Raw genomic sequence first — 15,835 nt, forward strand, 5'->3', positions numbered from 1 at the left:
CCGAGCCTAGCAAAATCGAATTTTGATCGAATTTAGTAGTAATATATATATGAAAAGGTGAAAAAAAAAATTGAGTATTTGAGGGGGAGAGGGGGGTTGAAAAGGGGAAGAAAGGGAAAGAGTGGAAAGGTGCAAACAATGATTTGCATTTGCAGGCGGGCTTCCTTGTCCTTGGATGTGACACGTTAGCTGGTTGGTGTTTGGCAGCTTACGTTTAAAATTTATTCAAATTGTGCTTTTCTTTTTTCATAATAATAGTAATAGTAATATTCGAGTTAGTTTGAACTTTGAAAACAGTTCAATTATTTCATAAAGTATATGTTTATCTCTTGTTATTGAGGGGTTGTTGTTTGACCAAAAAATGTATGACGTTTGATTAAACTAATTAATTTTGTATGATAAAGGGGCTAAACCTAATTATTATCAATAACTTCATATGTATAATCGATTAACACAAATAACATAAGAGTAGTATTGAAAGAAGATTAAATGTGATGTACATTCAATGTTTTAAGATCATTAATGATGGGGGAATATCAAGCAATAAATAACAATAAATGACATTAAAGTAAATAAGAAAAATAATTCACCCAATACTAAATGAAGTGGATGATTCTTCTTTCTGACAATGGTGAATGATAGGCAAATACTAAAATGTTGGGACCATTCTCGGATCTAATGGAAAAAGTGTGGAATAGTAGACAATCGAATCTCTTTAGAAAGGTAGTGATTGTCTTTTATCTAGAGAGAAAGTCTGTTTTTCAAAGAGTATCAAAGAATATCACCTATCTTTCTCCCCCTCACTTTTTCTATTTATATGAGATATTCTCCAGTCAACCCTAAAAGTACATACACCAAGAATATTCTTGAATATTCTATTACAAAAACTAGTCGTTAGCATTGCCCTTGATACTCGACCTCGGTCATTATTGACTACTCGGCTACGAGCCCCATTTTCTACTAATCGACCTCGACCATGTCGCTTTCCACGATACCGCTTCGTGCCAAATCTTAATAAAAGTAGATTTTGACGCATACAGTGGTTTGGTTTGACGATGAATTATGCAGGGATAAATTATGCAGCAATAGGTTTATTTATTGTATATAACAACAACAACAACAACAACAACAACAAACCTAATATATTTCTATAGGTAGAGTCTGGAAATTTTATTTATTGTATAAATAAAATAAATTTTTTACTGATGTTGAATAGATGTGTAGGCATATAAATTATATTAAAATTAAATCTATAAAATAATTTGGACTATATTTTAAATTCAAGATATATTAGTCCAAATAAATATTATGGGCTAATATAGTTGAATTAGTTGTATAAGTCCAATATATATGGATTAAATAAATAAGTCTTAATACATTAGGCTAGCCCATTCAATTGGGCTAAAGTGATGAGCCCACTTCATTAAGCTCAAGATGTCATCTTCCTAGAGGCCCAGTTTGGTGTCACACGTCAAATGACGTGGCACACCAAGTCGAACGGAAGATCCAATAGGATTGTGCCACGTGTCAAAATGACAAGGATGCCAAGTCAAATTAAAGGGCCAATAAAACCACGCCATGTGTGCAAGTGACATGTTCTGACCAATCAAATACGGCCTTGTCACACTTTGATTTGATTGGTCGGAAAGAGTTTGTTCTTATCATAACTCTTTCATCCCACAACTATAAATATGGGTCTTCATAACCTAGAAAAGACACCAGAAGTTATAATAATAAGAAAGAGAGAGCTCGTGAATCAAACGCCGCAAATTTCTTTACAAGTTTCAAGCTTCAAGCAATCAAGTTCAAGCTCAAGAATGAAAAAAAAATCAAGATTCAAGGAGTACGAATTCAAATCAAAGTTCGTGCTAGTTGAATTCAAAATCATCGTTCGCGACAACAAACTACATATTCAAGATCAAGCTCAAAGGCCCTTGGATTTATTTACTATTGGAAAGAAGAATGAGATGATTCATAGATATTATACACTCATATTGTTTGAAATCAAATACTACGATTGTTGCAATATTTTTCGATCTCGATTATTTTCTCGACGCAAATTTATTGTCTATAAGATGTAAATGACCAAAAAATATGGTTTGATGGCAAGGTCAAAAGCTTCCAACATATTTTTTCGTCGAGGCTAGTTTGTGCGCCACCTACATTATTCACTAACTTTTTATTGTTCCCACGAGTATAAGTATCAGGTAATTATATCTGTCAAAGCTTAAACATATGAAATCACCTAATATTTTTGACTGTACTGAAATTTAAACTCTTTTCTTGCATTATTTCACCCATTTAATTGACTTTTAAGCCACGCTCTTAAATATCTGTCTAACTGAATAGAGTGTGCATTTTGAGAAACATCACCAAATTTAGGCCGTCGAGGCATTACTAATGCTTGTGTTTGTTTCTTCCGAACCCAATCCAAAACATCGGTATCTCGGTTAGGACTGTTCAAAATCGAACAGAAACCGTTAATCGAACTGAATCGATAGCTTATTGGCTTATTGGTATCGGATTATCGGGGTAATGGATGATGAACGATTGATATTTTATAATTAACGGCTTAACGGTTTGAGGGCGGATAACTCAATTTTCTTATCGGATAAACCGTTAATCCGTTAAGAATTTTTATATTTACACTTTTACCCTATGTATATAAAGTACTATTGAAACCCTAAATGGCCAAATCCCTAATTTATATTTTCTAATTCTCAATTGTCTGCAGCCACCAGAGACAGAGAAGTCGTCAGTCTCGTTTCTCGCTTGAACTGAAAACTGAGAAGTCGAAAAATTGAAATCTCAATGATTAATACGTGTATATCTGTATGAGTAGTCTTGATGGTATTAAATTTTTGGTTAATACGTGTATGGCAGTATGAGTAGTCTTGAAGACTGTTCAATTAAAAAATACCGTTTGGTTAGATGTTAGATGGTATTAAATATTTGGTATTAATTTAAAACTATTTGGTATTGATTGTTCAAAAAAATTCTATTTGGTTTAGCCGATAACTTAATCTGATACCAATCTGCCTGTTGTCTAATTAGATGGCTAGTGGATTACTATATTTATAATGCAATAACCGTTAAGCCGAATCGTTAAGCATAATTATCCGTTCGATCTGCCCGATAAGCACCCCTAATACGGGCTCCTTCTTCTGTAATGGGGAAATTATGCCTAATAGAATTATCGTTTATATTTTGACCATCGTTAAGAATTTTTTTAATAAAATAACCATGTGTGAGAATTTTAAAGTTTGCTGCCAAAATCTTGAGTCAAAATTCTGACAATTCTAGCAGTGTGCTTCAAAATTTTACAGCATACCTCAAATTCTTATAGTGTGTTTTAATATTATAGCAGCGTGCTTTAAAAATATGGGAGCATGCTATAAAATTATGACACATGGATATTTTTTGAAATCTTTTTTAACAAGGTCAATATATAAACGGTGGCACTAAATGATGGTGATCTTTTGCCAATACCCATTCACATCAAACTATTTACCCATCCTTACCCATAAAGTTTTCTCCCTACCCATTTTTTTTAATGCCTAGCCCTTCCAACCAAATAAAGTCAAACTAAGCTACTAAAAACAAGCTAAGCCAAGCCAATTCACTCCAAGTCAGGCCAAGCCAAGCCAAACTAAATCAAGTCGAGCCAAGCCAAGCCAATTCAATCCAAACCAAGCCAAACCAATTCAAGACAAATCAAGCTATGTTAAGCCAAATTAGTAAGAAAAGTGGGATGAGTTGGTAGGTTGGGTAATTAGTTTTAATTGGGTAGGTATATACTGTAACTAGATTTCAAATGGGTAGAGAAAGATAATTAGTTTAAGCTCAATGGGTATTTTGCATAAATTGATCCTAAACGATCCTATTAGTGTAAGTATCCTTTCTGTAACCCATTCTACAGGAAATTACACTAGTGACCTTGAAAATGGATGGTCTTGATTTTTTGACCCTCGCTTATCTCATGCGTAAGTGTTTAAGGTCTAAAGTCAAAAGTGTTGCCAATGGGTCAAATGAGGGGTAACATTTGCTAGACTTAAAATTTTACCTGTGAGGCAAGTGGGGAAAAAAAGGAAATATTACACAAATAGCCGGCCAGATTCAATATTTACTTTTTCTAGCCGATATACATACATTATATATTGATTATACGTAATTATATATATATTATATATTTACCGGCTATTTATAGTTTAAGAAATTAGGTGGGCGGCTATATGGGTTAATTCTTCGAAAAATATTTAAGAGTGGCACCGAAGTGTTCTATTTGAGCAAATAATCCCCCATTCTAATTTCGGCCCAAGTAAACGTCAGCCCAATATATTATTGGTCCAATTACAGAGAGTAAGCCAAGTGAAGAAAAAAAAAAAACGAGGTTCGATTTTGATGAAGACGACGATCTTCATGCCCTGAAACCGAAAATTTTCATCATCAAGAACGAAGCTTTTCAGGTGATCTACGTTTTCCGTATCTCTCACTTTTCTGGGATCTCAAAAATTCTAATTAATTTCCATAATTTTATGTTTAGTTTTCCAGTTCTCATATTCACATATCCAATGTGGTGACATGTGGCATTTCTTGTGAGAATTCATATAGCAAATTCTAGCTAGTTTTGAATTGAGGTTTATTTGGTTGATAAATTGATTGATTCATCAAAAATTCTTTTTTTAAAATCTTTGTAGCCCTTTAGGATCATATAACTTGTGAATCTTCTTATATAAGCTCTTTTGAAACTTTTTTCTTGGAACTTACTGAGATTATGTTTATTGTTGCTATTATCATTTTATTCTATATAGTATTGGCCTGAGATGAGTTTGAATTGAATAACATGCTTAGTGAGGATTCATATAGCCGACCCTAACTTGCTTGAGCCGTGGCGAAGCCAGAAATTTCCTCAAGGTGTTCAAACTTGAAAGAAGTAAAATCTTTTTTCCGACAAAGGGTATTCAATATATGTTACATATAACTCTAAAACTTAATATTTTACATGTATACATAGTATAATTTTTCGACAAAGGACGGTCAATTGACCACCCTTAGGACAATGTAGTTTCACCTTTGTGCTTGAGACTGAGGCATAGTAGTAGTATCTTGTTGTAGTTGAGATTATGCATTCATATTCAATAATTGCTGAAAGGGTCATCGGAATACAACGGGGCTTATCTGTTTTTGAGATCAACCTTGTCCGTGATGGCCCAAGGGCTCATGTGGGGAGGCCTTTTTCTAGCTAATTTAGCATTTTATGGTAGGAAGTCACTATCTTTAGGATTCAGATCATGTATATTAGGTATTTGTTATTTGAACATTGTTGGAAGTTCAAGAATCACCTTAAAGTGGGGGGACAACTAGAATTTCTCTGGTAATGTGTAGGAAAATTAAAGTCTAGGTGACAGTTGGCTGGAGTAGTAGTTTAGTTCTTAGAAAAATATTTCTCTTATTCTCAACTTGAGCCGAGGGTCTATCGCAAACAATTGTCTATCTTCATAAGGTAGGGGTAAGGTCTGCGTACACATTACTCTCCCCAAGCCCCACTTGTGGGATTTCACGGGGTTTGTTGTTGTTTTCCAACTTGACTAACTTAAGCATTTCTTAAAGCTTGATGCTTCTATGATGTATATAGCATCTCTTTCTTGGGAAACATTGGCCCTTGTGAAGTTCAGTTCCCATTGGCAATAAAAATGCTTAGGGTCACTTTTATTAGATTTGAGATATTGATTGAATTAGAATGAAGTGCGTGTTAATTTGTAGTATTGTGTCCTTCCGTAATAAACGATATTTTTGGTGAAATTAGGGCCTAATATGTGCGCAAGATCCGTCGCCTATCATATGGCTTTATTTTGTGATTCATCAGTTGGAGTCCTTTTCAAGTAAACTATAAAGTTTATTAATTCAAGAATTTATACATTACCGTGATGGGGCATCTAATATATCTACTGTTTGGATGAAACCTAGTTTGCTCAAACTACTGGTTTATAGTTAATCAGGTGTGTTTAGGTAGAATTATAGCTAGTTAATTTTGGGTACTTCAGTTTTGGTGGCAGTTTTGTTATTTGGGCATGAAACCACTAGAAACAACTGATGACATTTCCTTGACAAGTTTATTTATTAATACATAATATACCATGGTTCCTTCCCTGATTTTTCATCCTAATATGAGGCTACTAACATCTGTTATTTTCCAGATATTAAGAGATGGCAGCCTTACGATTAGGCCACTATAATATTTTAATGCAGTGCAACAAATATATGTACTGAACTTTGTTCTTCAATGTTTGGACCTTTTTTATGCTACAGTTCCGATTTTTTTTTTTTACTGTTAGACGTGTTTATGATATAACTATATCTAATACATATCCCAATCTTAAATGTCTTTTGATGAACTTATATGGATGGAGGTTTCCCTTTGTATTTATAGTTGGAAGATCCTGAATGTTATGGTCTGAACACATAGATGTGTGCTGTTTGCTATACTAAATCCAGTTAATATTTGATTGGTCAATGAATATACGAACACACTGGTGTTTAATTGTCTTTGGCACATTTTTTATTGACAAATACATAACCCCGTAAGGTATCAGTGTTCATTTACCTTTGTTTTTCTGGGGTTGTGCCGTGTGCGTTGTAGTTTAAAACCATCACTGCTGAGGGTGAAGTTTTGTCATTTTAGGGTCAGGATAATGCTAATAAGCAGGAGGCAATTAGAGAACTGCTCATGTAGCTTTCGGAAGTTTTCCTTGGCAAGGCATATTGGTAGATTGGGTAGATATGAATGTAATGCAATCATTCACAAGGCATTTTGCCAGGGTTAATGCTCACGTGCTGGAAAACACGGGCTAAGATCAACATATATAGTGGATATGTAGCATATCTTCTCATTTTTCTTCCTCATTTTCTTCTTCCTCATGATGCACTAGACCTGGAAAGACACGGTTTAAGATCAACCCATGTTGAAGTGAAACTTTATAGTCTTCTACATAACTGAATGTTGTTAAAACTATGCTCTTGAGAGAGAGAGGAGCCATCCCTTTTGTTCGCTTATAATGGAGCACTATTTGGTCGTTAATGTGACATCGTTCCAGACTGTGTTCCACTCAGTCTTTTTCAGTTTCTCTCTGTTCCTTTTAGTCTCTTGAACCTTGTGTGTGTAAACCTGTGGCCAAGGCAAAAAACTGTGTGTTAACCCTCTTCTTGTTATGTATGTAAGTTCTTATTAAAATGTTCTCTTTTACAGACGGCACAAGTAGTAGTGGTTCAATGGAGTTAGCGGACAGAGCTGTTGGGCTGCTTTTGACATTGACTAGTTTGTCCATTTTCACATACTATACCTTCTGGGTCATCATTCTGGTAAATCGATAATCTCTTCCTTCCAAATACGTTATGAACCAAGTTTTGTATTAAGTGGGGGAACTGATATACGCTTTTATTCCTATTTCAGCCTTTAGTTGACAGTGATCATTTCGTGCACAAGTATTTTCTACCACAAGAATACGCAATTCTTATTCCTGTATATGCTGGAGTGGCACTCATCTGCTTATTGAGCGTGTTTATTGGATATATTATGCTCAAGTCCAAGAAGAAGAAGGCATGATATGGCCATGTCAAATCCATTTTTGTTCTCTACTAATCTCATGATAACTGATGATCTCTTGTGTTTTTAACTCTTTTCATTTTGAACAGAAGTGTCATAGATCACATAGATGACTCTCTATTCGTGGGTTCACTATGATTTGGAACCTCTAGATATGATTTTTAGTTATACAGACATTAAACAACACATGGTCGATTGTTCTCTTGTTATTTGCTGATGGAGTGTAAGAAAACTTTCTGGTGGATGACTAATATGTTGGATTGTCAACAGTTACCACAAGAAAGTTGCCACTTATAGTTGGTGAAGTTTGATTAGCAGTTTATTATCAGTGTAATCTTTTATCTTTTCCTTGTTTTTCTGTGTAAATTTGCGTCACTGCCAAAAAGAACACTAGTGATTTCTTCTTATCCGCCTAAGCTTTGGTGGTTATAGTTGTGCTGGTGGGAAATAGTAGGTATCAGGTGGATAGTCGAGGTATGCACGAGCTGGTTCAAACACTGCTCTCATTCTCTCCGAAGCTACGGAAATGATGCAAGGAGAGAAAGTCTAACCCTTATGACGGAAATACTTCTCACATCTACAATAAAGAAAAATACACCAATGAAGACACTACTTTTCTTTATTGTTCATGGTACCTTCCAACTCTGAATGATACAAAGAGTAGTTATTCCAAATTTCCAAGTCTCCATCTGAGACATGCCAGCAATACACGCAATAGTTCTTGATATGATTTTGCAATTAAACAAAAAAATTGACCTCAAGAGAAGACAAAGTGACATAAGTTGTTACAAACGGGACATGGGCAATCTAGTGCACAAAGCATCATGCGTTCATGCAGGGTACACCAGTTCCTAAATACCCCGGAACTTCAAAATAACATCATATTAGATGCAAATGTTGTTCATTTCCAATTTTTGGTTCCTTCCACTGTGAGTAATGGCTACACAAATGGCATCTTATACATAAAAATGTGAGATGTATCTCCCTTTACAAACAATGTGTTGTATATTCTATATTGTATAAATGAAGCTCCTAAGACCTCTATATATCACTATACAATATACAGAGATCAGACCTGGCTACTGGTCTAAAAGAGAACTCTCTTCCTTAACAAGAACAAAAAGGCCACCATCTCCTCTTGAAATCCGGAGATCCTTGTCAAGGTATGTCGTAATAAGCCAAGACTTTGTCCTCTCACCTGGAATCGGAATCTTGAGAGGAGGCAGACCAGAAATAGCTCGGGCTATAGCTGCCACAGCATTTTCCAGAGGACCCAGAGATTGCTGTACAGGTGACAAACTTATCTTTTGGCCAAAGATATCCACATTTTCTGGCAGATTTATTTTTGACTTAACCTCTGGAGGATTAAATGTCCCTTCTTTGAATTGAACCTGAAAAAGCAAGTATTATCTAGTCACTGAATGCACAAGCTGGAACTAGTCTAAAAGCTTGTGGAAGTTTATCAAGATAATCTATTCTTTCTTTGCCTAAGGAGTCATCTCACTGCAAAAATTATTCTTCAGAATCTTCACCATTCCATTTGTCTTTGGTTAAGCGACATGCTCATTTTCTCTCTTCACATAAGACAGTATAAGTACCTCTATGAAGAAACTACATTGTAGTTCAAGAAAGGTACCTGTATTCTTGACGGACTTCGAACTTCAAAGGCAGCAGTTGCACTGAAAGAAGAGGTGGCAACAGGGCTTGATAATGTAGTTGAGCTCTCTATGGTAAGGCTGCTTGTACTAATCGTTTGGCTAATCTTTTCAACCTTCAAGAAAGGAATGGTGCCCACAGCCAGAAGAGGTAACAACTCAGAGAATGCTGTAAACCTGACACACAAAAAGTAACATAAGGGGTATCTAGAATATCTATGTCCCAGGACGCAAAATATGAATAATGAAAGAGGAGAAAGAGTATACTCTATAGTGAGATAGTTGTTCTCCTAATCGACTACTTATTATGATAATGAACATTCCAACTAGATGAGTTTGTGCGGAGAAGTATGCCAGTGGTTATCTACCTCAATCCAGTTTGTTCATATAAGAATCCTCTTACACTTTTCACCAAGGTAAGGTTGCATTTCCAACTAGTTTAGCTCATTAATGGGCACTTAAGAATATTGCAGCCAATATCAGTACTACAACATCAACACTTGGGCATATACTATCGTGGGAATTAACAAAAATTGCAGTTAACATATCACCAAGACATAGTGACCTATAAAAAAATTTACCAAAACATGGTCCTCCAATTGCTGTTAAATGCCAAAATTTTTGGGAAGGCAATCATCTCAACTCTCTAAGTTATCCCGACATCAATAAGCCAAGATGTTCTACAGAAATCTTTAGCCAAGTCAAATTTGAAAGCTTACAATTTTCCTCGTTCCAAATTGAATATCAGCTTTTCACCCAAAATATGTTATGCTAAAAAATCTCAGATAAAAGAAAAGTGTATACTAACTTTTGCAGTTTACCCTTATATACTAAGGGGTCGTTTGGTAGGATGTATAAGAATAATGTTGAATATGGCATATTAGTAATGCTGGTATTAGTTATGCTTGCATTAGTTATGCTGGCATTAGTTATGCTGACATATTTCTTATCTATTGTTTGGTTTGATGTATTAAAGCATTGCACAATTTCTAAAAGAATTGTTTGTTTACAAAAATACCCTAATAACTAGTCCATTACTTTTTTTTTTTTAAAAGAAACATATATTGAGGAATGTTTTTATATGAAAAAGGTTTTAAAAAAATTATTTGATTTGTCTACCTATCTTGTAGTATAGAAATAAATATTTATTTATAAAAAAAAAATATGCTAAGTATTTATTTATTTACTAGGGATATTATTTTGTTTCCCACTTTCTTGAATTATTTCTAACTTGTATTAATATAATATCATATTTTAATCAAGCAAATTTTGAAGGACAATTTTGTCTTTAACTAAGCAAATGCATGCATTAAAACCCATTGCATTGTTAATGCCATGGTTTCTTATGCATTAGTTATGCATAGCATAATACCAAATAGAGTGTATAACTAATGCTTGCATAACTAATACATAAGTTCAAAAAGTGTACCAAACAAGGTATTGTAAATACACAAACCTAATGCATGCATTATTTTATCTAATACATCCTGCCAAACGACCCCAGAGTCTTTTGCAGTTTACCCTTAGGCGAATGACTCAACTAATGAATCGAAAGCAACTTATTGTGCTACCATCCGTCTGCTTCAAGCTCTCGTGATGAATCTAGATGTTAACAAAAGCACAATTCAAACTGTTTTATAGTATAATCTTATGCGGTCAACAGACATAGCTAGCATGTTCACTCAAAATACCAAGATTAGAGCTACTTTCACTAAAACAAAGAAGGAATTTTGAAGAAAACGAAAAAAAATCTTAATGCACGGCAGCATCAGTTTAAATGCTACTGTCAGCTGTAGGGGTGTCAAACGGGCGGGGCGGGTCGGATATGAGCGAGTAAAAAACGGGTAATTCAAAAAACGGATAAATTATCCGATCCGACCCATATTTGAGACGGATAAAAAACGGGTTATCCGACAGATATTATGGATATCCATATTATCCATGGCTTCTTGAATATGATCACTTATGGGAGAGTTCCTAGTCTTCCAAACTTGAGGAACCCCCAATTTGAGGCTTTACAAATATAAAAGATAAACACATTAGTTATCCCTTGGTTATCCATTTGGTTAACCATTTTCTAAGTGGATAACATGGTTCTTATCCATATTCAACCCGTTTTTAAAAATTTCATTATCCAACCCATTTTTTAATGGATAATATGGGTGGATAACTGTTTTCTTTTAATCATTTTGCCACCTCTAGTCAGCTGTAATGATCTCATATAGCTAAGCGGGTATATAAACCAATCATTCAATCAACTACCCCTTACAACAACAACAACAACAACTACTATGGTTCAGTCCCAAATAAGTTGGAAGCAGCTATATGAATCCTCATTAACCATAATTCTCATCTCAAGCCAACGTTATGCAGACAACGGTAGTAACAACTATGCCTCAACCCACACCCATACTAGTGTCGTGTCGACACGGATCCGACACCTAAACTGTCGTGTCGGAGCAACTTAGCTTTTCGCTGCTACCAAATTCTCCAAAATGGTTAAAATATTCCTAGAAGATATAGCACCAAAGGAACATATCAAATCCCAGAAGATATAGCACCAGTGTTATCAAAGGCGAAAAGCACAAAAAAGCTCAAAGGTCTGTTGGGGCTTTAAGTTCAAAGCGCAAATAAAGCGTCGGCATTAATGAAAAAAGACGCAACTGGAGAAAAAGTAAAAATTTACATATGTAGTCTAAGACTAATAATTATAAGCATGAATAACAAATATATGGACAAAGAAATTGGAAAAAATTTACGATAAAGTGAAATATCAATTGTTTAATGTTACCTTTGCAGGATTACACTCATTGGCAAGTAAAAGTATGCCTAAGAGTCTTGATGCGATACTAAAACGCCCACAAAGCGAGGCGAAGCGCTCAACCTGTTTTGAGCTTCGCTGCAGGGCTTAAGCGCGCCTTTGACAACACTGTATAGCACCTAAAAATATATCAACAACAACATACCCAGTATATTTTCATATGTGGAGTCTGTGGAGGGTAGTGTATACGCAAACCTTACCTCTACCTTGTGCAGGTCGAGAAGTTGTTTCCAAGAACACATAACATGACTAAAATATATTCCCAACTACTAATTGGTATCGTTTATATCAGGGGCGGAGCTAGCCCTTCGGATACGGGTTCGATTGAACCCAGTAACTTTTGTACAAACCCTGTATTTGTCTTAAAAAATTATTGAATTAAGTACAAATTATTGATTAAGAACCCAGTAACTTAAAAGATTTAGAATACTGAACCCACAAGTTTCAAATTCTAGCTCCGCCTCTGTTCTATATAACTCTTTTTATTCCAATCAACTACTCATTGATCCCAACTTAGTTGGAACAACAATATGAATCCGCCACTTAGTCCACTCGATTCACATACATTTCATACAACCGCGAGTACATAAAGCCAAAAACAGAAAATTTCAAAAGATAAATGAGAAACAAGAACTCACGCTAAAATCCAGTTCCCATCAAGCAACTCAGGTGATTCAACTGGGCTTGGAGTTGGATTTGCCGCCTCCAACTGAGAAACCAGCTCCAGAGCCTCGGCTCGCATCTCCGATGAGGCCCTGAGCCCAAATTCTGTACCATAAACCGTGTCCATTAAGCACCTTTTCAGCTCTGCAACCCTCTCTTCTTCACCTTTCGGAGGATCCGAAACCGGTAATCGCGTTACGGGTCGGGGCTCCGGATCCAACGTGGTTTTATTATCAGAAACGCTCTCATTTATAACCCGGTCAGTGTTGTTTCCAACTGGCTTAGCTCCGATCCATTCGTCTTCGTCTCTAGGAGGATCCGAATCCGACACCGTTGGTACGGGTCGGGGCTCCGAATACGACTTCTCGCCCCACTCATCTTCAATTCCTGAATTTTTGCTGCTCCCCACTAGCTCAGCTCCTCTGCCCCATTCGTCATCATTTATAGGAGGATCCGATTCTGATAACTTCGTCCCGGGTCGGGTATCCGGTTCCGACCTCTCACCCCACTCATCAACAAATAAGATTTGTTTATCATCAGAATCGCTGTCGTTTTGGTTGAGTTTATTGCCCGGAGATTTTGGTACAAAAAAATCTTGTGGATCATTGAATGATGAAAAGGTTGAATGAATTGTAAATTTTCTAAATCTAGAGTTTGAGATTGAAGAATTAGGAAGAAATGAAGTGAGGTAGCAGGGTTTAACGGTGGTTTTAGTGTTGAAAATGAAAGAGGTTAAGTGCAAAATGGACATTTTTCTTTACTTCCGTCAGCTTAAACGTTAGTAACCGATGAAGTGCCGGCTGACGCGGTGGTTAAGGACGGCGGTTTTTGCTCTTTTCAGCCGGTGGTCACAGGTGGAGATGCCGACACGACAGTTGACGACGGTTGTTTTTCTCTTTCTTCCGGGTGTTTCTCCCTTTGACTTTAATAGTTCTGCTTCACAAATTTTGTACGTATTTTTTATTTTTATTTGAGGAATCCTATGGTTAATGTTTTGAGATTAAATTAGAGTAGTTATTTTACTTCCAAAGTAGCAACAAATTAAAATATCTAATTGTGCAAATTCGGAAACTTAATCTTAAATTAGGAAATAGAAATTTAAAATTTAAAATTTATATTTACAATATTTATGCAGCTTAATGGTATATACTGTATAAATTGACAATCTTAGCTCACATGAGTATTATGAATTGCTCCACCTTTAATTAAAGGTTTCGGGTTCCAGTGTAATCCTACAAGTGAAGTCTGAGAATGACAGTATATACGCATACCTTATCCCTACCTTAAGAAGATAGATATGTTATTTTCGATAAACCCTCGACTTAAGAAAAGATGTAAAACAACACTTATTCTTTAAATATCTCCCATAATAGTTTTAACACGGTACAAATCTAAATTAATTGGATTCTTGTCATGACCCGAAATTCCCTCCTTCGGACCGTGATGAAGCCTAACATTTCACTTGCTAGGCAAGCCAACATTAGAATAATATTAACCAATTTTTAAATTATTAATAATCAAGGAAACAAAAGCGGAAGCAAAGTTTGAAATATAGTAAAATAATCCATAAAAACAACGGTGTCTAAATACCATCCCAGAATTGATGTCACAAGTACACGAGCTTCTAGAATAAATACAGATAAAGGTCTGAATAAAATAAAACTGTCTGGAAATAAGCACACAACTAAAGTAAAATAGACGGGGACTTTAGAACTGCGGACGCCATGCAGTTATACCTCAAGTCTCCTCTGGTAGCTGAAATCCGAGCAAGTCTATGGTACGCCGCTGGGACCAACTCTAAAATCTGCACAAGAACTGCAGAGTGTAGTATCACTACAACCGACCCCATGTACTGGTAAGTGCTGAGCCTAACCTCGACGAAGTAGTGACGAGGCTAAGGCGGTTCACTTACATTAACCTGTACTCAATATTAATAACAATAACAAATAATAGAAAATAATTCAGGTAACTCATTTATAATAATTGAAATCAACTCAGCAGTCATAATCCATTATTATTTCAACCAATTTTGTTGCAGCGTGCAACCCGCTCTCACAATATATTCACATTCAATTCTGTTGCAGCGTGCAACTCGCTCTCCCAATATATTCACATTCAATTTTGTTGCAGCGTGCAATCCGCTCTCCCAATATATTCCTTTTAATCAAGTCTGTCATATATATACTTGATTGAAATAAATATATGACAGACTTGATTAAAAGGAATATATTGGGAGAACGGATTGCACGCTGCAACTATATAGTCTGTTGCGGCGTGCAATCCGATCCCCCAATATTGACTTTTAATAAGTCTGTTGCGGCGTGCAACCCGATCCTCCAATATGGATTTTTTAATAAGTCTGTCATATATTTATTTCAATCAAGTATATATATAGACTTTTAAATAAGTCTGTTGCGGCGTGCGATCCGACCCCCAATATTGACTTTTAATAAGTCTGTTGCGGCGTGCAAACCGATCCTCCAATATGGACTTTTTAATAAGTCTGTTGCGACGTGCAACCCGATCCTCTAATATGGACTTTTTAATAAGTCTGTTGCGGCGTGCAATCCGATCCTCCAATATATCCATTTCAATCAATTTTGTTGCGGCGTGCAACCTGATCCTCCAATATATCCATTTATCAATTCTTATAGAAGAAATTTCCCCAATAAATGCAACAATTAATATAAAATTATAAGACAACAAGCATAAAATAATTATGATTTAATTATGAAACAAACAATGACAAATAACAAATTATTATGGAAATCAGGGAGAAAATAGGCAGTTTAATATTTAATATGCTAAATGTCAAATAACAATTAAAACACATAATTCAAATAGCATGTAACAATTTATGCAGGAATTCAAGAATTCATATTTGACAAAGAATAGGAGAGAAACAATTATTATAATAATTAATTTATGATTTAAAATAATTTATGATTTTTCAAGTAAGCAAGCAAACAATTAATTTCACGACGTATAGACACTCATCACCTCGCCTATACGTCGTTCACATGCATTTCACATAACAAATAATTTAAGGGTTCTATTCCCTAAAGTCAAGGTTAACCATGATACTTACCTCGC

General features: G+C 35.5%; 1 protein-coding gene across 1 annotated transcript; it reads right to left on the minus strand.

Annotated features, from left to right (window-relative positions):
* Positions 1-8,470: 8,470 nt before the first annotated feature.
* On the minus strand, positions 8,471-13,713 carry LOC107809171 (plastoglobulin-1, chloroplastic). The gene is made up of 3 exons (XM_016633765.2): positions 12,718-13,713; positions 9,240-9,435; positions 8,471-8,994 (listed from the first exon to the last, which is right to left on the minus strand). Exons 1-3 carry the CDS (start codon positions 13,491-13,493, stop codon positions 8,683-8,685), a joined length of 1,284 nt encoding a protein of 427 aa, XP_016489251.1. The 5' UTR covers positions 13,494-13,713; the 3' UTR covers positions 8,471-8,682.
* Between the last annotated feature and the right edge of the window lie 2,122 nt (positions 13,714-15,835).

The sequence above is a fragment of the Nicotiana tabacum genome, chromosome 15 (genome assembly GCF_000715075.1).
Source record: "Nicotiana tabacum cultivar K326 chromosome 15, ASM71507v2, whole genome shotgun sequence".
NCBI lineage: Eukaryota > Viridiplantae > Streptophyta > Magnoliopsida > Solanales > Solanaceae > Nicotiana > Nicotiana tabacum.

What these genes read in the sequence shown, in the direction of transcription:
- LOC107809171 (XM_016633765.2), bottom strand. Translation starts at nt 13,493, where the DNA reads ATGTCCATTTTGCACTTAACCTCTTTCATTTTCAACACTAAAACCACC. An exon ending in GATGGGAACTGGATTTTAGC is followed by an intron (nt 9,436 to 12,717) that starts GTGAGTTCTTGT and finishes TTTGTGTGTCAG; the next exon opens with GTTTACAGCATTCTCTGAGT. An exon ending in GAAGTCCGTCAAGAATACAG is followed by an intron (nt 8,995 to 9,239) that starts GTACCTTTCTTG and finishes TTGCTTTTTCAG; the next exon opens with GTTCAATTCAAAGAAGGGAC.